General features: G+C 45.6%; 1 protein-coding gene across 1 annotated transcript; it reads right to left on the reverse strand.

Annotated features, from left to right (window-relative positions):
* Positions 1-10,638: 10,638 nt before the first annotated feature.
* Positions 10,639-23,161, reverse strand: dap (cyclin-dependent kinase inhibitor dacapo). The gene is made up of 2 exons (XM_031978911.2): positions 21,234-23,161; positions 10,639-15,121 (listed from the first exon to the last, which is right to left on the reverse strand). Exons 1-2 carry the CDS (start codon positions 21,805-21,807, stop codon positions 15,021-15,023), a joined length of 675 nt encoding a protein of 224 aa, XP_031834771.1. The 5' UTR covers positions 21,808-23,161; the 3' UTR covers positions 10,639-15,020.
* Positions 23,162-23,823: the final 662 nt, after the last annotated feature.

Consider the following 23,823-nt stretch of genomic DNA (forward strand, 5'->3'; position numbering starts at 1 on the left):
CGAACTTGACATTCAATTTTACTCAATGTCTATTTATTTTAGCAATTTTTCCTGTACTCATGCGCGATGTTATAATTACACCGCACGAAAGTACCATCTCAGGACTTCCTCGACGTTCTTTGAATAAATGATTAATCACTCCGCCGACGTGTTCCGTTTCAACGTATTTTACCATTTTTGTAATGGTTATTGATGGTATTATAATCATACACAAGAATAATTTCAATCATTTTAAAACGTTCTCGAATATATTAGCAAATCACTGTATTAACCCTTCGCACCCCAAAGTTCGTGCCCTATAAATATTCATCGTTCGACTACAGCATTGTATATATTAATACATTACCCAGGATTTAATATTGAATCGAAGCTGTAATTGAATTAACACCAGCACTACCGAGCGCTTGACTTTTTCAAAATTCGCGTACGTTCATTAGAATTTGAATTGACTTACACTTCCATTTATTACCGAGTCAACTTTTTCGATAATTTCTCAAAGAAGTATCTGCAGCTTAGCAGTAGCTTTAAAAGAAAAAATCGGGAATAGGTTATTTTGACTCGTCTGGCAGTGCTGGTGTTACATAACGTTCATGCAAGCTGCAGAAGGGAAAGCCAAGAAAAATTCCGAGCGCGACGGTTTATTTTTCCCGGGGCCCCGAGATCGTCGCGCAAACCACTACCGTGGAACGGGACGAACAGGAGTCCGGCAGGAACCGATTCGTGATTTTTCATCCTGCTTCGGCCCCCAACGCGTCGGGGCTTTCCTCCGGCAAGTGGAGCACGCGCGCGCGTAGCGTCCACGCACACGCACGAGTTTATTCCGCGGTGCTGCCCTCTACGGTTTCCTTTCATTGGCCCCTTATCTCCGAGCGATGGTGAATCACCGCGGCCAACACGACGCTCGGCTGCACGGGCGAGACAAGGGCGATGAGATAGAAACAGAGCAAGAAGAACAGAGAAGGAGATGGACAGTTGAATAGAGCAAGAGGCGAGGAAAGAGTTAGCGAGCTAGAACGAGAGAGCAAAGAAGATGGTAAGTTGGGTAGAGCTAGCGGCAGACAGAGAGGTAGCAAAGTAGGCAGAAAGAGGAGGAAACAGCAGAAAAGGAGAGACTGAAGCAGCATTGAACGGAGCAGGATGCAGAGAACGAGGTAGACAGACAGGGAGAAGATGAGAGGCAAACAGAGAGATAGGAAAAAAGAAAGAGCAGAGCTAGGTGGAGAGTGACAGAACGGCGGAGATAGAAGGGAGGCGAAAGAAGACAGAGCTAACGATAGAGGTGCAGCAAGATGGAAAGAGCAAAAGGATGAAGGAAGAAGACGGATACCAAGTCAGAGCCACCGAAAGAGCAAGAGAGAAACAAGTTAGAGGCAAGAGGATCGAAAGACTAAAAGAGGAAGAAGAGACGATGGTACAAGCGGAAAGATAGAGATACCAAGAGGGGCTGATGGAGTGAGAAAAGAGAAAGAGGCAGAGCTCTAGCGTGGCTAAGGTGGAAAGGGAGAGAGGTCCACGGTGATGCTTAGCAGGCGTGTGTGGTGGTCATGAAATAACCGAGGTACACAACGAAAGAGGACTGGGATTTGGCGAGGTGGCAGGGGCGAAGGGAAGAAGAATCATGGCGCGAGAGGAAGGAAGAGGCCGAGAGAGTGGGAGAGAGAGGCTCGGGCATGGTGTTGACCGGGCTTTGAACCCTGATCCCACTGGAGTACTACGGCGTAGTACGGCCTCTCGTCGGATTGGTTGGTCCACTCTTCTCGGTTTACCACACTATCAACCCTGGCTCGGTCTCTCTCCCCCGTTTAACCCTCTCTGTTCCGTGGCGGCGTCGACAACAACCCTTCCCTTCCGATACGGTTTCGACCCTGGCTGCGTTTCGCGTCAATAGCGAGCGGAGGCCCGGCCGCGGCGAGCAACACCGCGAGCCACTTAGACGATCGACTTCTTCGATGTCCTCTTCGCGGATCATTGCAAATGTTTACAAACAGATCGCCTACACGCGGCGCATCTCTCCGCGCTTGGCTCGTGGGGTGCGTCCCGCCATCTTTGTGTGCGTATACAACTGGCAGTGTATTCGAATTGTATTTTCATTCGGTGGCGGATATTTAGATGATGGATTCTTATGGTTCGCTCGTAGAAAAGATTTCATAGGAAAGGGAGACACGGGAGAACCAGACGCAACTTCAGGGTGGTTCTCGTGTCACGAGCATTTCCGGAAGAAGTAAGATTCAATTTAACTGACTTCTTTCCGAGTTTCTGCGTAAGAATTAGTATTTGCGTAGTTATTCGGAGTTTATAGGATGCAGTACTCTGATCGTAATTAACCGAACGACGGAGGTTCCACCGATTGCTCCATTTTCGAATGTAGCAGAGCGGCTCTCAATTGGAATAGTTAACACTTGTTTTATTGGCGCGACGTTTTTTTCAAGCCGGCTTTAACGTCGCAACGATGTCATGATTATTAGCGATCCTAAATTCTTGACTGCCGGATCTTAATTCTATTAAACTTTTATGGGACCAGTCAGGTAGGAAGGCAAGGACTGTACCTTACTACGAGGAACGGGAACACGCAAAAGGAACTGCAAAACTCGGGCAATGAAGTAACAGCAAAAACTTGAATAAAGTTAGATCGACTAATGCCGAAGATTTTTTGGAGCGGTGATCAGACGAAATGGGTGGACATGCTGATAAAACCATCTCAATGGGGGGTAGTGAATCGGTTTTTACTTAAATGATATCCTATTGTTCCGCAGTTCGAGCTCTAAGCTTACCGCGTGACACGGATTTATTCCTTAAATGTGGAATAACGTATAAAACATTCTCTGACCTACTCTACATAAACTCTCATTTCTTTCACCTACCCAATCGTTGCACGCGAGAAACTTAATTTACAAAAATCCAGCATTACACCAGACAATCGAACACCAGCCAGAAGGAAAACAAGACACTCGTTAATAATTTCGTGCATCCGCAGGAAGCAGGGAATCGCAAAAAGAAAAAAGATGTGCGGTAGCAAGCCTATTTCCTGTTTACAACTGCGGAGGCCCAAAAATTTGGAAACGATATCTCTCCGCATCGGAGCATGTGTTCGCCATATCCATCGGCTTCGTCTGGTAGCACACGGTTTTTTCCTCGGCGTCCACCATTTCGGGGAAAAAACGAGGCACGACCGATAACTCATCCGCGTAATTCCCCGGGATCGTATTAGGCACGGGCGAGGAGAGATTCGAATGGAGAAGAGAAAGAAATTAAAGGAAGGAAAAAAGGGAAGCAGAGGAGAAGATAAAAAGAAATTTGCATGGCTGGTTAGGTGGATCGCGAGGGGCGGGGTGGGGGGGCAGCGAAGCACGGGCGCCGTGTGTATTTTACAGAAGAGACACAACCGGGCTCCTCGTCTTGCGCATCCTCGAAGACTTCGAACCACAGCCAACTACCGCTTTGTCCTTACTTGAAGAGGCCGACGGTAGGGGATGGGATGATCTTCGGCGATGGTGGGGCAGGAAAGATGAGCAGGGTAGAGGAAGGCAGGGAAGGTGGAGGACCGTTGCACTGACCGGGCTTTGAACCCGCTATGTGGTAAACAACAGGTACGTTGCACCCGTGGCGCAATTTGTAAGAGGCGAGCCCGAAGAAGACTTCTTCTTCTTCTTCAGGAAGCCGTCGTCCGAAAATAATGCGAAAGACCACTTTCGGGTAACGGCCGACTCCCCTACCACCACCTGTGTTGCTCCCCTCCGGGCTTTCTGCGTTCGTAAATTCGAGGGAAAACTCCGGATTTGGTTTCACCGAGATCGGCAGCAACCTGCCGGTTTCGTCGAGCCTACACGAAACTGGGTGCTCGAGGAGCAAGACGACACTTCGGGAAATCCCGAGTTACTGAAACTGGATGCTGTGGAGCCAGTCGGAGCACTGGTTCTTGGGATCTGGATGGCGAAGATCTTTGGTTGTCCACGGAATTAAGAATTCGGGATGTTAGATGATACTTTAGAGTATGTGAGATCGAGTTTTGCAAACGCTTTGGAGAAGTGGTTTCTGAATCTCTATTTGAACGAGGTTCTTGTGTATGTTAACTTGAATGTTCTTCGCTTGTTCTTTGTTTCTTTTTCGAAAATTATGGATATCTAGTGGTTGGTAGCGACTGGTATTGGTGATTAGACTATGTTTCGTTAGATAAACACAGAAGATTGGATCTTTGCTACTCGGTAGCTAACTCTCGAAGACACTTTTGTAACCGTGATTGAAACCGACTTCGGAGAAACTTGACGTCAGGTTTTCGAACAGAGTAGCGGATGTTATATTAATGAATGAAATTTATTTCCACTTTGTGGTTTCCGGTGTCTTCCACAGAAGACAATCTTGCATTCCAATGGAATGACTTGGTGATTAGTTTTTCTTGGCGCTGTCCGCAGCATGGCGTTGTTTTGTTTGGGATTGAGGCATCTGTAGCCTCCGTGTAACTCAATCAACACCTTATTAACTCTTTGTTCTTTTTTCCTGTCGATACCTTCCTTTCCATCTGCTCTTTCATTTTTATTTAACAACGATACGTATCACGCCCGATTGCTCGCAGATTGCTATACTTTCATCAATCTTTTTCCATCAGTCGACATTTCCGAAAAGCAACGGGAAAAATATCAAGTACAGCTTCGACGATCATGACCATTTCCGTTACTCGCACCGGGTAGACAGCTGAGATTGCGTCAACGAGCGCCGGGCGTGCTCGTCCAACGGTTTCATTGAACGATATTAATGCCGTTTCCCGTTTTCCTCGCGCAGTTTTGTTGTTCCGTAACGAGGAAGTGGGATATCGGGTCTAATCGGACGCGAATGCTATCTGAATGGCACAGCGTCGTCGACTTCCGGCTCACGATGGCAACAAGGCTGACGAAATCGAATCCCGCGTTCCTTTTTCCAGATGCCGTAATATTTCCCGTTAACCGCACGCAATTATTGCGATTGTCTTGCAATGGAATTCCACGGGAGCCCCGAGCCGTATTCACGGCTCGGATATTTCCCGGAGCGGACTGCTCGCGTACTTCGCGTTTCTTCAAAGAACCACCGAGCTCGGGTTGGAAGACGAAAAAAATCGTGCCTCGTTTTTTCGAGGCGCGAGGAAAGGGAAGATGCCGGGGGCCTCTTTTGAAACATCACGCCATTGACGCGCACGCCAACCTTTCACGGGCGTAAAAATAGAATTCAATGGGAGATTTCAACACCATACCCGAAAATAAATCTATGCCGGTTTACGTAATCCCATGCAAATTCGAATCGACGGGGTTTGTTGTCGATCGACGTGTCTACCCGACGCGATGGGCCTAGTTACCGACATTCCGAGTTCCCTCGGCGACCACTAACTGTCGCTACCGTCGCAAAATTCCCGAGAAATGATTCCCCCTACACATAAACGCGTCGTCCTTTTTTCAAACTATAAATGACAAACCGGCTCTGTCGATCTTACTCCTCTTTAAATCGATCATAAATCAGCTTTTATTGACCCTTCAGAAACCGTCCTGCCTCCCGGATCGCGAAATGTTTCCCGGAGCCACGACAATTGCGAAACATTCGAATCGTAAATAATCGCGCACGCCGTCCATTGTTCGGCGAAAAAGAATACGATACAGAGAAAGCTGTAAACCGTTCGAAAGAAACGGCCCGCTTCTGCGCACGCTAATTCCCAGCACGATAATCCGGTGACCGAAAAACCGGGTCACTTCCGGTTTCCATCGCGGAGACCCGGTTCAAACGCGAGCGATCGTTTCGCGGAAAAAACGAATCGTTCGAGTGATTTCCGGAGGATTTGTCCGTGTATTTACGAAAACAATGATTCTTCGATTCTTCGGGTTGAATCACACGTTGATCCTCGATAAACCGGCGAGAATCTTCATAGCGCGCGCGTATTTGCTCAAATTATACAATAATTATCGCGTGTACGCGGCGAACGATTAAAAAGTCGCGAAGAAACGAAAGCTCTAAGTCCCTGGGCGAGATAGGACCGTGTTTGCGTGTGTTTACGGTGTTTGTTTGATTTTAATAATCGTCTCGTTATTATTCCGGCGCACACGGTCCCTTCCCTGTTTTTCTATAAAATCCGATTTCGAGATATGCACGGAATTCCACGCGGTTGTATTGGCCCGAGGAACTGTGGCCGGGTACTCTCATTCAAGAATGAACGTCGAAATGTGAGCGTATCGTCTAAAAATACTGCCGGTGGGCCGAGGTGCGCCTAGCAACAGAGATTGCATAGAAGCATAACTATAGTGAACGTGCGTGTTTATACGCCGAGGCACAACGAGGACACGGGTTACGGAAAAAAGGAGCCTGGCCACACGAACTACCAGCACGTTTCAAAACGACTACCGAGGCCTCAACAATCGCCTCTTTCTCTCCTCTTTTTCTTTCTCTCCGTCGCTTTTTTTTTTCTTTAATTTTTAACTGATTCACCGTGGGTCGAGCGATGTTTACGAAATCCCATGGAAATTTACGTAACCCTCTGGTCGTATTCAAATTCCATCGATAAACAATCCGAAAGAAAGTTTTTATAATGGAGACTTCTTAATATTATTTTTTTTTTGTCACTCTCAACGAGCTCAGCGTGAACGTATACGTACACTTTTTGTAGATTAATTTGTAAGAGAGCCGTACGTCTGAAATATTTGTTTACTTTTCTCGGTGGTTTTATTAGGGTATAAACGGAAAAACTCGATGAGGTTTTATTCAACTTTCCGCCGCGATTACTTTGAAATAATCGCGAGCACTATAGGTGCATTCAGCTGTGAAATTGTGCTTATAAAATGGCTAATTCTTTTATTGCCGGCTCCATTAATTCTCGGTCTATTGCCAACTGCGGTAGAAATGAAGCAACCGAAGACCAAGGTTAATAACGATTACGATTAAATCCTGGAAACTCCGTTCGCCTGTAAAAAAAAAAGCGACGCGGGTTGTTAATATTTATCTACGAAAATAAAATCGAGCGTACCGTCCAGTAGAACTGGCCGTTCCACGGTGGAACACCCTAACAATTCCAAATAATACAACGAATAAGCACCATGAATTTCCGTTGTTTATGAAACGTTCCTTTTTATTATCCCGAGCGATCGCGGTTGTCGTGCGCGAGCGTGGACGTGCCCAGGCGATCGAAAAACGCAGCGTTCTCTTTCGATCTTTCCGAGAATTTTTTTTCTACGTGCCTTTAATCACATGTACATAACGATACTATACATCAACGTTGTCAGCAACTTCCTACGTAATTTTGTTCTATTCGAAAATTTCACAAAACTGCTTTGGATCTTCATTGTTTAAATACTTCTGCATCGATGTTTGCATCGAAGATAAAGAATTTACAAACTCATCGCAATACTAAAATTCAGATAAATACAGACATCTTGGTTGCCAACCAAAGAGCTGAAAGAACACATGTACTCCGATGCAACCCACGTGAACAACTCCTCAACTCTCAAACACCTACTATTATTATGTAGCAAGTATTTCGTTGCTCGAAACTTTCCAATTATTCCGGAGAATCCTCCTTCGTCGCAGAGAAAGTTAAAAATCTCAACTTTATCCTCCGCAACGAGTCTCTACGACTATAACTTGAAACCTGATTTTTATATCGAATTCTGTTCACCTATTTAACCATAATGGACTACCATTCAATGCACTAACAGTAACGGCGTTATTACGAATGAATACTGGTAGTATACTACTTTCCCGATGGTAACAGGCTCAAAGGAATGGTGTACATATGGTTGCCCGTCACAGTTTTAATATTTTATCAGATATCGAAGCAGTAAAACATTATAATGTGCCTCAGGCCTGAAGGAGCTAACCATAGCGACCTATTACCTCCAGTCGCTAACGACATAGTAAGTCGACGCGTCGATAAACCTTCAATTAAAAACGAAAAAAAAGATTTATCCGTCGCGACGGAGTACAGAAGAGGTTTTATACAGGCGTTCATCGAGGGGCACCGGAGGATCGAGCGAGCGTACGCCGATAAACGCTTAAAAGAGCCTAGATTGCAGGGAGACACGTGCACCGCGGCTCGAAGGAGTCGCCCGGAGAGCCAGGGGCCACGTGGCTTCCTCAATGGAAACGAGATTATCCGTTTTTCCCTCATCTCCGTTTCCACGAAGGTACTACGGACGCGTATCACCGAGGCGATCGTTATCGGGGCCGAACACGACGAAACGCGACCACGTCGTCCCCCCTTTCGGCCAATTACTCAAAACCACTTTAATCAGTCCGATTCACGGCTGCGATTCTTGCATAATTCCCTGACCCCGATTTCGCGTCGCTGCGAGGAACCAATGATTACAATCGGAACCGAAACTGTCACCGCGTGCTCCTTAATCACTATGGCAACCGAAACGCTTGCGTTTCTTTTAGTGTTGCAGTATTGTTCGTGAATTGTTTATCGTTAAAGCATAGATCGATGAAATAGGGTTGGAAGAATAGAAAATTGAAGTGATTTGGTAGAATTTTTATAAGAACGTAAGAATTAGGGCGAAGAATGTTGAAAAATGAATATTTATATAAGGGTTGAATAGAATCACGCGATGTATTTCTATTATTATTGATCAGGTGTTTACTTCGAATATTCATTGGTATACTCTGGTTCGCGAATTAACCGTACAATTAAAAAAATGCAGGAGGTACCTGCATGCACTTTGTATTCAAGACGCGAGGCTACTTGCAAATTCGTTCGTGCCGAGGCGACGACCCTGCGGTTCGTCGAGTCGAAACATGTATTGACGAGCTCGAGGATCCACAGGCCGAACTGACAATGAGTATTGATATAAACACTGTTGCGCCCCGTATTTACTGACTCGGTTATCCGTGATTCAATGAACACTCGAAATTTCAGGAAAAAAACGGTCTGCGATTTTCGAAACGTTGAACCGAGGGAATCGTAGTAATTTGTTAGAATAGAAATGAACTCCACGTCCATGGTAACTCGATGTTTACTCCAAAGTTTAAATCTTACTCCAATGATAACAACAGGATACTCGTGTATCACCCGAACACAAGAAAACCGAACGATACCCACATTTATTAGATTCAGTTTATAATCCATACCACGAGAATCTAATACGATACTAAAAGCCAGGAGGCGAATCTCGCAGCGATGCCTTACCGAGTTAACGTATCAATTAAATTTTACCGTAGCCGTGTACGGTACGTAAGTACCACGATATATATAGCGTTCACTATTACCTACGGTTTCAATTACCCTCGCCGAAGAAAAAGAATCCTCGAAACTTATTGGCTAGCCGGAAAGCCTCTTGTTACTTTCGAACAAATTGAAAACTGAAAACCGAGATTGACTTTGATGAATTAATTTTCACCGAATTCCGTATACTTAGTTCGACAATTTTCCACCGTCTTTCAGTATATTCGTCTCTTCTTTACACATTCGCGACAAATGACGTGAATCCACGTCTTTTCGAATATGATAACTTTCAAAATATTTTGTTATTCTGCTTTTCCATTTGCGACTCTTTTAACGGAAGTTTCTTCGTTTCAAACAACAAATCGTTACGAGACTAATATCTCGAAACACTTCCGAATTTCATCCTGTTTTAACGTCAAAAATCTGCGGTAATTAGCTCGATTCCGTCACTTTCGCTGACAATTAGTAGTCGAAAAATTTACTGGTTACGAACGTGGTATCGTTCATTTGCGTACCATGAAAACGATTTTCTGGAAAATAAGACCCTTCGGCCAACCTATTTCCTGTGGATACAGTAGCGTGGTATTATCAACTGATCTCTGCCTTCCTTCCTTCTTTCCGTGACGCCACACTGAGAATGAATAATCTCGTTTCAAGCCTCCTGGACCATTTTCATCCTTCAGAAAAAGAATCTCGACCGCAACGATCGCGAGGCTCGCGAATGAAAGGAAGGAAGAGGAGAAGGGGAAGTAAAATTGAAATGTAACTTACCGAAGGTAAATATTCGTAGCAATACTTGGACACCACCTGCTTCTCGGGAGAGTAGTCTCACGGTGTGTACCGGCTTCTGCACAGCTGCACCTGTCTGAATCTTTTCTCGGCGAACAAATTTCTGTACGCTTCTCTTAAGGTCGCGGTAGGAGGGTTCGAGGGATTTTCTAGGACGCGCGTGTTCTGGCTGCAAAAAGGAAAGACAGTTTAAGGAACATCGTAACGGTTGCAGGATGATTACTGGCGGAAAAACCTGACTACATGTGAATGGATGAAACAAGGACAATGGACAATGCCTTCCTTTTTTGCGACATACCGTGAATACATGAATGGAGAAACAAACACGGAGTGGAACAGGTAGTCCTTGGTTAATATGGAACGTTGCAAAATATTATTATTTCCAATTTTGACACTTTTAGGGAACTTTTTCAGAATTTACCATTGAGGAAAGGGAGAAAATTGCAATGTTCTAGTAAGATTTTTACTACAGACATCTCTCGCCATTTTGCGAAAGGAAAAAGGATATGTTGGACTCAAACAATTTGTTCACAAAGATAGTACATTGTTTATCAAATAATCTCTAATATTTCTTAATTGCGATCATTTCTCTTAGTAAAATAATCTCGTTAACCAAGGGCTACACGCACGCCAAGGTTCTGGACGCCCAGGTGTGGTAAAGAACAGATACAGGTGTATGTTTTTTTTTTATAGATAATTCTTTTTTTTTTAATAAACATAGGCATTCACTTATGTAGGTTAGTTCTTTTTAGACTCTCTTACGATTATGGTTTATATAATAATATATTGTCGTTACACATAGAATTCTTACGCGAAATACCAACTGGAAGTGAGGCACTGGGTACTTTTCTCCGCTCTCCCGTTTAAACACGTTTCTCTTGGTTCATCAACATTCACCCGCACAAACAACCGTCATGCACGCGTGCCCAGGCGTATGCAGCCTCCGTTCACACCAACAGTTTTTCCCAATCAGCTTGCGGGGCCCGTTACGTCACGTTTTCGGAAACGCACATATACATTAATCTACTTATTACAAATAAAGAAGTACACGCTAAGTTATGTTTACTGAGATCATACTAATACATCACAGGGTTACATAGACATACGATTTTTTATTCTCGTTTTACTATTTTTTTTTTGTTTGCTTATTTGTTTGTTTGCTACGTTTGTTCCGTTTCGTTCCTGAAACGGCAGACTCCTTGTGCATCGTGCGCGACCTTTAGCAGATCTGCCGAGATTCCATGGTCGTTATTCGCGTCTCTCTTCCTTGTTTCCCTTCGCTTCGTTCTTTTCCTCTTTTTTCCTCTCGGGCAACGAAAGAAAAACGTGTTACGTGAAAAAAAAGGTATAGCGAGCAGTCTGCCGTTGATCATCGATCCCTTCCGAAAGACTTAACGATCATCAGGTTCGCGGGCGCATTTTCATCCAATTGAAAAAAAAAAACAGAAAAAGTACGAATTCCATCGAAAGTTCGAAAAACATGTCAACGCGCGTTCTCCAAGTTTCTTTTTTGTCGTTGTACGTATGCATTCGTTTATCAGACTACGGAGTAGAATTTTGATTTTTTTTTTCCCTTTCGAATTTCCCTTATCGCGACGCTCCGTGCGCGCGACCGCGCCGCCTTGAAAGCGCCATTGTAGGTTCGAGTACAACGCGACCGGTATGAAGAAGAAGAAAAAAACAACAAGCGATGTGAGTGACGACCATTAGGAATTCCTCTCAACGAATCGATTCTTCCGCCCGCGCGCGGCTCGACGCGGGCAAAAAAAATAGCTTTGTAACCACCAGTCGTATTTTTGGATTATAATCTCAAAACGGGGGAGTCGGGGTTCGGGGTGGGGGGTGGAGGGAGAAAAGACGTGAAGAAGTCTGTGCCGGGGGGATGCGAGAACGGTGGGACGGGAGGGCTCACGGGGGTGGGGGTGTGGAGGGGCTGTTCCAGAGGATGGCTTTAACCAAATTATTATAAGCGAAAGAAGAAGAGAAAGAGAAGAAGAAGAAAAATGAAACTTGTAATAAACAGCTACCATTATAAAATCAATATACCATTTAAAGAGATATACAAATTACATTTACATTAAATGTTACGGTTCCGCGATGGATCGATCCGCGATGATTTATCGAGAAAGTGACGAAGGTGTTTTGGTTCGTTCTCCCGAAGAAAAGAAGAAAATCGTTCTCTCTGTGTAACTACGAGCCTCGCGCGCTCTCTCGTTGGACGACACGTAGAAACAAAACGATTCGGATACAGAGATTTGCACTCTTTCTTTTTCACGCTCTCTCGCTCTCTCTCGCTCTCTCTCTGTCTGTTTCTCCGAATTTTCTGTAAACCGTTCAAAGATCTCGCGACGCTACGATTTGTACTCGCTGAATGATATTTACCAAGAAGTTTGGCATGATAAATGGTACCTAATATGGTAGTCATACCGGTGTTGTGAATTTCGTGTATCCGTAAGTGATACTCTCGCGAAGGGGTGAACTTCTGGGCTGCGTAGAACTTTCAACGGTTTCCACGTTTTACCACCAATGTCCAAAGATGTTGCACGATGTAACGCGAGCTTGTAATATCAACGAACCGCTGCGTGAATGTTCTAATATTATAAATTTGCGTGAAGCGCGTCTTGAATTCATCGATATCGTGAATTTGAATGAATCTTAACGCGAGTTCGTTGATGTTAGAAGTCAGCGTTGCGCAGTGCAAGGGGTCCCTTATGAGACGATCAAACAAAAGGGAGGGTTCGAAGAGTATGCACGGGTAAATGCATCGAGAGAATGTAAATTGATCGAGAAGCTAAGCGAAGATTGCGCTATATAAAAGCTACATTGATTTATATAAATTTCAATCGATTGTAATATTACACAATTTCATTAATTACGAAGATCAAAGTAAAATAAAATACACAAAGTATGTGCAATCTTCTTCTGTCTTCTATGTACACTAGGATTGGCTCGGACCAGGGTGGCAACACGTGGAACAAATGGGAGGAGAGAGGAGAGGGAGCCGAATACGATGAAGGTTCCTTCTACGGTGACACACAAGAAGAAAGAAAAGAAGAATTAATAAATCGCGGGGTGATTTGGCATCGGCTGTACTTTCTTAAAGTCGTACAGGAGATCAATGCTTAAACATGGGTAACCAGCTACGTATCTAAATCATTATCTCTCTCCCGGTTGTATCGTCCTCGAGACTGGTCTCCATCCGGCCACGGAAACATGATCGTGTTCCCTTTCTTTTCCATAATCTCAAAACGTGTAAAATAGAATTGCATGTCAAAAGATTGGCTCCTGTCATTGTCATATAATTCGAAAAGAAAAATCGATCTATTGTCATGTGATTTCGCGATTGTTTCGAGGATATCATCAATCGAAACTATCGCGAAACACGTCAGTGGATTTACCGGCCTCTCAGCCTTCGGCTAACAGATTCAGGATGAATGGGAACAGTAATTTCTAAAGTTAATGAATTTCAATTTTTTTTTTATTAGTTTTTAACTGTAATTACCAGATGGACACTATAGTTTTCAAGTGGATGCTATAGCTCCCGAATACCTAGACATTATAGTTCCGTAGTAAATGCTGTAGCTTTTAGATACTTAAATATCGTAGTTTCTAAGTAGACGATACAGCTTTGAAATATTTAGATATTATAGTTCTCAAGTAAAACCTATAGCTTTCGAATCTATAAACACTATAGTCTCCCAGTAAATACTACACGTTTCAACTACGTATGATATTTCTCAAGACAATACTGTATTTCCAAAAGCAACTCCAAGATTCGCTTTTAAGACCTATAATTCCCATATTTTCACGTAGGTATTATATTTCTCAAGGCAATACTGTATTTCCAAAAGCAACTCCAAGACTCGCTTTTAAGACCTATAGTTCCCATTCATCGCAAATGCGTTAGCATGTCAAGTTACAAGGTCCGCGGGTCTCCAGCGAGGATCGAACTCGTCGCTGAGGGCCCGCGGGGTCTGAATTGAGACAGCCTCTGTTTCCAAGGGCCCGCGGACCAGGCTCGAACGGGCCTTCACTCTGTCTATGTTTCGGCGCGAAACGCAAATGCACTTTCCACTTACCTAACCTACGGGCTTACTTAAAAAAAATCTACGTGTATCGTTATCCTAAAAAATATTTATATAATTTGTTCTCTGCTTACACTCTCGTCCGAAGTGTACGACACGTTTCCACGGATCCAAAATATTCGTCTGGTCGAAAAAAGAAAAAGATTCATCCATTCATCCCCGCCCATCGCTTCATACTCAACGATATCGAACGGACAAAATATATTACATTAATTTCATGAAACTCGTCAACTCTCATACACTCATACGCTGTCTCTCCCTCTCTTTTTCTCCCGCTCGACAAATTATTTATTTATTTATATATTTATATATATATATATATATTTATATATTTATAACGCTAAATCGTTACTCTGATCCTAAACCTACTTTCAAGAAAAAGATAACGACACGATGAATTACATGTACATACATAAAATAAAAAAAGTAGAAGAAACGTAGAGAAAAGGAAAAATAGAGGATAGCAACAACCTTGATCACCGTACCGTTCCTATCGTCTATCCCTTTAGGCACGGTGATTGTTACTATCTTTTTTTTCATTTCCGTGGCATGGCTACGAAAAATATATGTGTCTCTGGTTAGTCTCTCTGTGTAATGCGTACGTGTGTATGTGTATGTGTGTCGGTGCGTGTACATTATAAACGTTGCGACGAAAAACGGAGCGATTTGTATCTTTTTTCCCTTCTTTTTTTTTCTCTAAATTCACTGGCCACCGTTTTCCGTCCACATATTCATGGCGGATAAATCTATGTGAATGGCACAGCCAACGGACCTCGCGCCTCCTGCCAGAGCTTGCCACTGCCTTTCTCGTTCCTCCTGGGGGCAGCGGTAATACGCTTCTCGCTCGCCAGCTCCGACCTGCTTGCTCCGTGGTTTCCCGGCCTCTCTCTCTCTCTCTCTCGCTCACTCTTGCTCGAGCGCGACAAAAGATGGAAGAAGGACAGCGAGGCTGAAGGAGGAAGCTCGGAAGAGACTCCTTAGCTGCGTATCTGACCTGCGTTGCGGGCCATTTTCTCCGGCGGCTCTATCATGCTCTTCGCGCTACCGTTTAGGCTACGTTTACGACTCTTCATGAAGTCTGAAAGCACACAAATAACCATACGTTTACATGCTAGTCGAACCTAATATATTAAGACGTTTTACGATTAAATTTATCGAACCCGAGCGATGCCCGCTCGAAAATATTTCGGTCGTATCTTAGGCGGACGGTAGTATCTGTCCGTTTAGAGGGGAAAAAAATGGATGGCTCGTATTTTTTTATGGAGCGGACTGTACCATTCGCCGCGTATTTAATGCATATCATTTTTACTGTTTCGACTGGCGAGTCTTGAATTTTAAACGCGGAGTTAGAGGCTTGATTTATCGGCGAGTGACGTTGATGGTTCTATTTTTCATGGTCTCTGTAGGTACATTCGAATTCCAATCGTGGAATGGCAAAAATAAAGGATTCTTTCGTATCGATAGGACACGCTTTTTCAAAATACCAGACTCACCTGTAAAAGCGCAAACGTCGTATCGTAGATGTTACATTTTTAATATCGAACTTTCGAAATCCTCCGTTTCGTTTGTTCCGTGTAATTCAATATTCCAATGCGTGCGATAGATAATATTAAAAAACGAGAATTATTCAATCTCGTGTCGCTTCTGTAACTTGTTTAAAAAAAAAAGAAAAACCCTCGCTCGAATCGGCCGTCCTCCTCAACTTTTATCGCGAGAACACAGGCACAGTTATCTCATCAGCCATGGCCTCGGACAAGTTCTGGTTAAATGGCAACTCAACTTCGCCTTTGTAGCGAGGAGAAAAAATACTCGCTCGAAAAAGACCGTGATTCGAAGAAGGACCGAGGTCGTCCGAGAATCTGGATCCTAATCACGTGCAAATATAAAGCTCGACCTCGTGCATCTTCGATAACCCGGGGAACGTAATATCGGCACATCGTGCCCGTTAATTATATCAGTGGCAGATACGGTAACCCGTCGGATCCTCGCGGAGTCCGACGATAATTAAAACATGCCACGGGCTCGGTGTAATTTTCTGTCTTTAATACGCGAGATGTTGTATGCGAACCTTTAATGAGTCACGATAGAGGAAGCCTGCGCAAAAACACGGCCTGCGCCGGGTGATACTCGTGATCATGAGTCACGTCGCGTCGCGTTCAATTCCACATAGCCACAAAAACCACCCCATCCCCATTGCCACCCTCTGACCCTATTGGTACGAACATTTGGCGAATTTTCCACGGGGAAAACCCCACCCATCTGTCCGATTTCCCGACCTAACCCCTCCGCTTCGAAGCTTCCCGATCGGTACGGCACGCGACACGAATTATGGAGATCGCCGTAACAGCTGCGCGCGAACGGTCATGACCCCACCTCTCTCTAATCTCTTACGGTCGTTAATCAAACGAAAAAATAGAAATTAGTCACCGCGACGGAGACGCCAACGTCTGCCATTATTTTCTGTTGCCGGCGAGAAGCACGAACGGTTCGAGGGTGATTTTATCAATACCTGGAATTGCTAGCAGCAGATTGACCAATGGGTTTCTACCGTTAGGTTCATTCGTAAGCAAAATTCATCAGCTCCAGTTCATTGATCAATTGACAAGAAGTCCAAAAATTACTTTGTTCCTAGTATTCCCAATATTACGAGTCCGCTCAAGAACTTACACCAATCTTCCTTGATCTCACTAAAAACTCCTAACAACTGAAGATAACTACCAACCACTCCCAATTACCAGATTCTCCAAGCCCCAGGTACCATCCAATTAAAAAATACCGTAGAAAAATGCTTCCCATATCTATACCCGTGATCAAGCAGGACGATTCATCGATGCCCGTGTAAACGCACTCATCAACCCCTCCGTTCCAGGTATCACCCTCTCATCGATCAGCGAGCTTTGCAACCGGCGAGGTGTCGGGTCGGTTCGCGGAATCGTTGCGTGCAATTTAAATACGTAGCGCGCATGCGGGTCGGCCGAGCAATCCCGATTTTAAATGCCAAGCGAGCCACCCCGCGGGCCATCCACCCCGAGGGCTGGGGCGATTGTGAGCACAGCTGATACCCCCATGCGAGCAGGAGGCGAGTGCACACACTCGTCGGAAGGTCGCACGCGTGAACAAAAGCCGATGACCGAGGGTGCGCGCGGCGGAGGCAGGGGTAGATGTACGGGGGTGCAACCCCATATGGACGGCACAGCTGACCGCGCTGGCTCATTAATAACGTACGTTAGGAAAATCAGTCGCCCCCATAGCGCCGACGAAAAGGTACGTTACGAGCGGTTCGCCTCCCGTATACTCGAAACCGTCGTGCAAGGGGTGCAGGGAAGAGGAGCGTGTCGAAGGATCGGCCGCCACCCCATATCGATCCGGTTAATCGAACCGCGGCACTATCGCCCCGCGCGATACCATCGGGAAAATAATAACGGTTACTGTCACGAGCCGCAGCACGCGACCCATGGAAGCCGAACCGCGAAATAAACGGCGAAGGTAAGGCCCATTACGCGTAATCTAGAGCAATTAGCTCCACGTTCGAACGAGCGCAGTACTTTACGGGAACGACCGCGACCGGATCTTCCTGTGGGGCGCGTTATTATTGGCCGGGATTTTTTTAGACGCGAACGGAACCTGCAACGATGAGGAGAAATTAATTTATATAATTTCATTTCTTTTCTCGATCGGGTATTGGCGATTCGAGAACCAGTCGTATGGGACTGGTCTGTTTAAATAGCTAAACCTACCGGCGTTTGCTCTATACTTTAATTAAATGCGACACACCTGGGCTTATGAGAGTTCCAACGTTCCAAGAACTGCGTATTCGAGTTCGCGTACACTGGTAACTAATTGAACTTGTCTTTTTTGGGGTTGACCGTAGATATACAAATTTATGCATTTTAATACTATCAAAGACTTCTAGAAAAATTCGTAACTTCAACGGTAGGAATGATTCTAATTGATCTCTAAGCTTCTAGACTCTTTTACCGAAGTTTTAGTGAACTTTTGCAATTTTTTTACTCGACACAACAATTCTGCCGTTTCATTTGCTAGATCTCCTGCAAACTACCCGCAACTTCGAGTTAAAATCACGGTTCCCCGTGGACAACGAACCCTACGCAATCGTAATTCATTGATCGCCGGCTGGTCGCTTAAGCGTTAACGTTCTTCATTATCTGCCAATCCATCGTAACGAGTCCTTTCGAATTTCGCCCGAGGGGAGCCTAGCCAGACATCCTCCGTCACCCATGCCCGTATTAATACAAAATCAATGCCGCCCCATGCAACGCGCGCGCAGTGGCTCGGGCTCGTTAGCGCAGCGTACTCAAAATATACACGCGCTTTCCCCGCCTGACAGTTTCATCCAGCGCGCGTCCCGGCGGACACAATGTGACGTATAAACAAAAGAGCGTCGCGTCGCGTGCTTCTGCGACGCAAAATGTGTTTACGGTCCGCGTAAGATGCACGGCGTGCGGGACACATGACGAGTCACGGCCAGAAATAGTGGCGTCGCGTGGGTGGTGTGCACGGCCGACTAATAAATAGGCGAAAAAAGGGGAAGTAAACCGTGAGGTACACCACACGGACAAAATGGCGGTCCGCGACATCGCTGGAACGCGACACGGAAGACCCGCACGCTCCGTTCGGGACTTTCCAAATACTTGGCGCCTCTCTCGCGGCATTTAACCATATCTCGAAACTACAGAAACTCGTAATTACGTATTTTACGCAATTGCAGACATGCAACCGAGCGAATTATAAGAAACCGTTTAACAAGATTTATATATTCTAATTGTTAAATAATTTTTGCTAAAGTCTTTTCACATAGAGGAAACTATATTTGACCGAAGGTCCGCAGTTTACTTATAATATTTATAAAATAATGTTATTATTGATTTCCACGCTTATTTTGCCATGCAATAGGTATTTAGTAGACAGCTGTCCGCAAAAATTCCCTCAGTCATTTCAAGAACCCAAACTGACCTGTTTTCGTTCTCGGAGACCGCGCTAGCAGTTCAACGGTTCGAGATAATCGATAGGCGAATATGCATAATAATGTTTATCGTTATGTCATACGTGTTTACCCGAGGACCGAGTACATTTATTATCGAACGATGCTTATCCGTGCTAAAAATATATTCCCTGGGCGTTATTTTCAAGCTTATCGACGAACCGTGAGTGTACGATCGTTTTTATCAATCTACGCATTCGTAGGAACGCGTCTTTTTATTGTCCCGAGGACGTTCGCCCGTAGATCGGCCTCGATTCCCAATCAACACACCGGAGGCCCCAGCTTTACCAAACAACGGTCGCGTTACGCGAAATCGTGCATGCACGATGAGGACGCGCACCGCGCCGATTGCTATTCATTCGTATGGTATCAGGTGCTTACGTAATTACGTAAATCGCGTAGACCTCGTCTGCCGGCCGGCGAATTAGATTGACCTAAGCTGTACGCGTTTCCCGTATAAATAATGCCAGCCAATTAACTCCGATAATGCGCGTTAATCGAACGGAATAATTCAGGAAATCTCTTGCTCTCTCGTTCTCCTCTCCACCTTTCGGCGTTCCTCGGTCAATTATGTAACGCGGCTCTTTCGTTGTAACTGTTCGAGAGAGATTAACCGTTCGCGATGGGAAAAAGAAAGAAAAAAGAAGACGAAGAAGAAGAAGAAAAAGAAGAAGAAGAAAGCGAGTCGTTGAGGTTTGACCGAGAAGCATTCGGTGGACAAAAAAAAGCACATCGCGAGACGTCGAAACAAACATTGCTGATTATCTCGCGCGAGAGGCTGATACCGTCTGCGGCTTTTGGAAAAAAATATCGACGACGGCAGATACGAGTACGAAAACATGCAACTCGCGTGCAATAGACGATTATCTCGGCCGGCGGCGGACTTGAAACGCGGGAGAAGGAAACGACGCGTGGGAAGTCGGAGGGCGCTTTCAATTCGCCGCGGCTCATTAACGCGTCTATCCGACGCTTTCCCTCGATGTTTATACGCGGCGCGATGCCTGCTAGACGTCCCGCGACTCTGCGGGTAAATATCTCAAGGAACTTGCACGCGAACGCGCCGCGCCGTTTGAATTTCGCGCGCTAACCGGTGCACCGGCGTTGACTTTTTGCTCGGCGCCAGGGGTTCTCAACCGGAGAGCGGCCGCGAGCGCTGGTTCACGCGAGCCACGGCGAATTACGGTCTGTCTCTCTGTCGTTGGTCGCGTCGTTTTATTTCGAAACGGTACTCGCCGCGAAATATCAAAAACACGGCCGCTGCAGCGCACAGTTAACTCGCGTTAATAAATAATTAAGCCGATCGACCTCGAGACCAGCCGTCCAATCAAAACAAGCGGTTCATTCAATGAAGAAACAGTCGGTTCCATTAAAATTACACGGTAAAAAAGGGGGAGGAAGGGTGGGGGCGGGGCGGAAGCTTTTCCCCCGTACACACTGACGCAATCAGCGCTGACTCCTTTCGACCGTGTCGAAACAAGCGCACGTGTTTGCGCGACCAGTTTCGTTTCCAACGCGCAATGGCGGTTCGCGTGATAAATGCAAGAAAACAACGTTCTAATGGAAACTAATTATCATTCTCTGTGACGGGGTTCATTAAAACGCGTTTTACTTATCCCTTTAACGAGATACAGTATCTTAGAAAAATGCAGCTGAAGTCTGCAAAAATGTGCATGGGAAAATATTATCATTATTGTTTCCGTGTTAACACTAGAACTACCAGGGAGATCAAATTGATCCATTCCTAATTGCTTCTTTAATAATTATTAAAAACAACAGATAATTCTCTGAGAAATTACTATAGAAATTTTTTCAACGACAGACAAACTAAGAAGTAAATCAACAGAAATCTCAATAGTAGTTTTCACAGAAAAATTTGAAAAAGTCAATTTGACTGTTCGGTAGTTCTAGTATTAACCCTTTGCAATCGAGAGGTAACTTTCAGTCACCATTCATACAGTAAAACTATAAAATTTGATATTTAATATTATATTTTCTATAATGCATCATTTTGAGAAATATTCAAATATAGCTTTGTTCCTCAATGGGTGATTTCTCGTCGACTTAGTTTCACAAAATATCGATTTTATCTTATCAGAAAATGTTAAAATATTTCCAGTGAAAAACTTCCGAGTGCAAAGGGATAATCAGAAGGAAAAATAAATGAAAAGGTCGGGTAGTTCTAACTTACCGGTGATAGAGGACTGTTTCCTCGTCGCGGAGGTTGATAAAATGGGGGTAGTGGGTTCGACGATGTACACCTTCTTCTCCGCCTCTAGGTCGAATATTTCGTTCATGGTGACCTCGCCGATTTGTGGTACCCTCGGTTCTTGAGGCGGCGTTCTTTCCGACTTCTGAAGGATCGGAGTGGTCGCCGGGGTCTCTTTACGAAGGAATTTCTTGGTGGGCGAGGAGGAATCCTGTACCTTCCGAGGCGTACCAGGCGCGTGTTTCCTTAAGTAGGGCATACCGCGTAGGGCATAGGGCTCTGGCACCACGTCCTGCGGTGTGACCAGCTCCCACTCGTACCTCGAATTCGCCCGCGGTATCTCCAAGTGAAAGTCGAATCCCCATCTCTCGGCGTCGAGTATGGATTGAGCGCGAAGCTCCCGCTCGGCTAACGCGCGAGCTGCAGCGTGATCGACGGGACCGAATAGATCCCTTCGAACACGAGCGAGGGCTGCCCTGCTAGGCGCCGTTCGTCCTCCACCCAGATTCCGACTCATTTCCGTCATCATCGCCGGATTCAACACTCGTGCGCTCATATTTCGTTAGTCTACCGTGCAACGGCAACGTCGCCGTTTACCAAAGTTTTATTATATGTGTACCGAATAACCGATGGTGTTCCCAAGCGAGCGAGACACGGCTTCTGCCTCTGTCTCTCTTTTCCGCCGCGGCGAGTCCTCTCTATCTATCGCACGTCGTTCGTGTCCCGACGACGTTTTCGGTACGCGATCTCCGTGTGTTCCCCCACTTGCTCGCGCACCACTTTTTCTCGACGACTGTTAACCCAAGCGCACCGCACGAGATCATTAAGAGTTGTCCGTCCGTGCATCGATTTCGACGCGTTCACACGTGTCCCATTTACGGAGATGATTCTTCCAGGAATCGTTCACTGGACATTGATGTTCTCGCGGCACAGCGAAACGTGGCAACGCTGGTCGTGGCGCGACCCACCGAATTTCGAATAATGGCCGTGCTCACAGCGTCGCCTCGGGACTGCGCTGATCGTTGACTCGCTCGTGTAAGCGAATTACACTTCACGAATAAACGTTTCACGGCACACACCCACGGAACCTGCAGTTTTATTTGCTCCGAACGAGATGCGTATCGCTTCTTGCCGACCGTAAGCGTGCACACGACCGAGAAGAAAATTTGGCAACACGGTAAACACTGTATTGCGTATACCAACGAAGGGAGCGAGAGACCTTATCAAAACAGCAGACCCGGCTATCTCATCATTCGCGAGAAGTTCCTCGGACAGCTCGACGTTGTAGCTACACGAAACAATGTCCGGTGATTAGTCATGAAGTTGAATCGAGAATTTCCTGCTCGTTTCTCTCATAAATTGATCGTGTAGCCCGCGGGTAGAACGAACCGGCAACGTCGCGCGCACTTGCGCGTGAGCCTCCCAGAGACGGAGATGAGCGTGTGTTTCTCGACGTGTTCCCGCGAAGAGGCCACGACGATGTTATTCGAATTTCAAATCGGCCACGTAACCGTGTATACCAACTTCAAAATTGTCCGGACCACGCGAGGCGGTCAATCACAACAACCGTGACACAAGTCCCTTATACACGGCACCAACAGATATTTCACGGAAAACGTTATTGCACACGGCCCGAAAGCACCAATATGCTGTTCGCTGGCGACCCACGGAACCACCGTATTGGCTCCGACACCGCGTAATATCCAAAGTTCCGGAGTAACAGACTTCCCGCCAAACACACGACTGTCAAGACACACGCGTGGTTCCAAGTTCGGCGGAAGGTCGAACACGATTGCGCAGTTATGTTGACGCTCTACGAGGTGCGTGCGTGCTGTGTAACTGGAGGAGTTGCGCGAAGACACGTCCCACACGTGAAAAGCGCTCTCTAGCGACTGAAGTGTGCGCTTCTCGTTGCAGGGAACCAAGCCTCTAAACGCCTCGGCTATCCTCGGCTCTCTTCGGCTAATTCGGTGCCGCGCCCCCTGCCCCGCCGCGTCCCTCGCCCTATCCCGTTCGGCGAAGGAACGAAATAACCGCCATTCGCAGAGTATAGTCCCTTCGACCTGAGCGCAGCGATTCGCCTCTTTGAAAATACGCACGAGAAGCTTGTACAGTTATTGGCCCCTTCTCCACGACAATATAAACGAGCAGAATGCTGATTGTAGCGATTGGACGTGTCCCGGTATCCCAAGCTCCGTGGTAAATACCCTCAGACTTTATTTTTCTGCGTTGAGGGTACCCACTCGGTTGCTAGGATTTTCGTTTTCCACTGCGACTCGATGCTGTTCACCTCGTTTCGTATTGCAACCCAGTGTACGTGCGATAAATCGAAGGCGCAACCTTTGCATGATTATGTTAGGGTACATGTTTGCGTTGCTGTGTATATTTATTGTTATTGCTATAAATATTGCCGGGTGTATTTTAATTATTAGACCCGCCATGTGGTTGAGTTTCGAAATTTGGAATAATCGATTGTAGATTTTTTAGTAACGTACTCATTCAAACAAAGTAATCCGTAAGCACAAGCGCGGTCATGCGTGGAAGTTAATCGACAAAAAAGCGAAAACGCACC

The sequence above is a fragment of the Nomia melanderi genome, chromosome 6 (assembly GCF_051020985.1).
Source record: "Nomia melanderi isolate GNS246 chromosome 6, iyNomMela1, whole genome shotgun sequence".
NCBI classification, from domain to species: domain Eukaryota; kingdom Metazoa; phylum Arthropoda; class Insecta; order Hymenoptera; family Halictidae; genus Nomia; species Nomia melanderi.

What these genes read in the sequence shown, in the direction of transcription:
- dap (XM_031978911.2), bottom strand. Translation starts at nt 21,807, where the DNA reads ATGAGCGCACGAGTGTTGAATCCGGCGATGATGACGGAAATGAGTCGG. An exon ending in GAAACAGTCCTCTATCACCG is followed by an intron (nt 15,122 to 21,233) that starts GTAAGTTAGAAC and finishes GTGTGCTTTCAG; the next exon opens with ACTTCATGAAGAGTCGTAAA.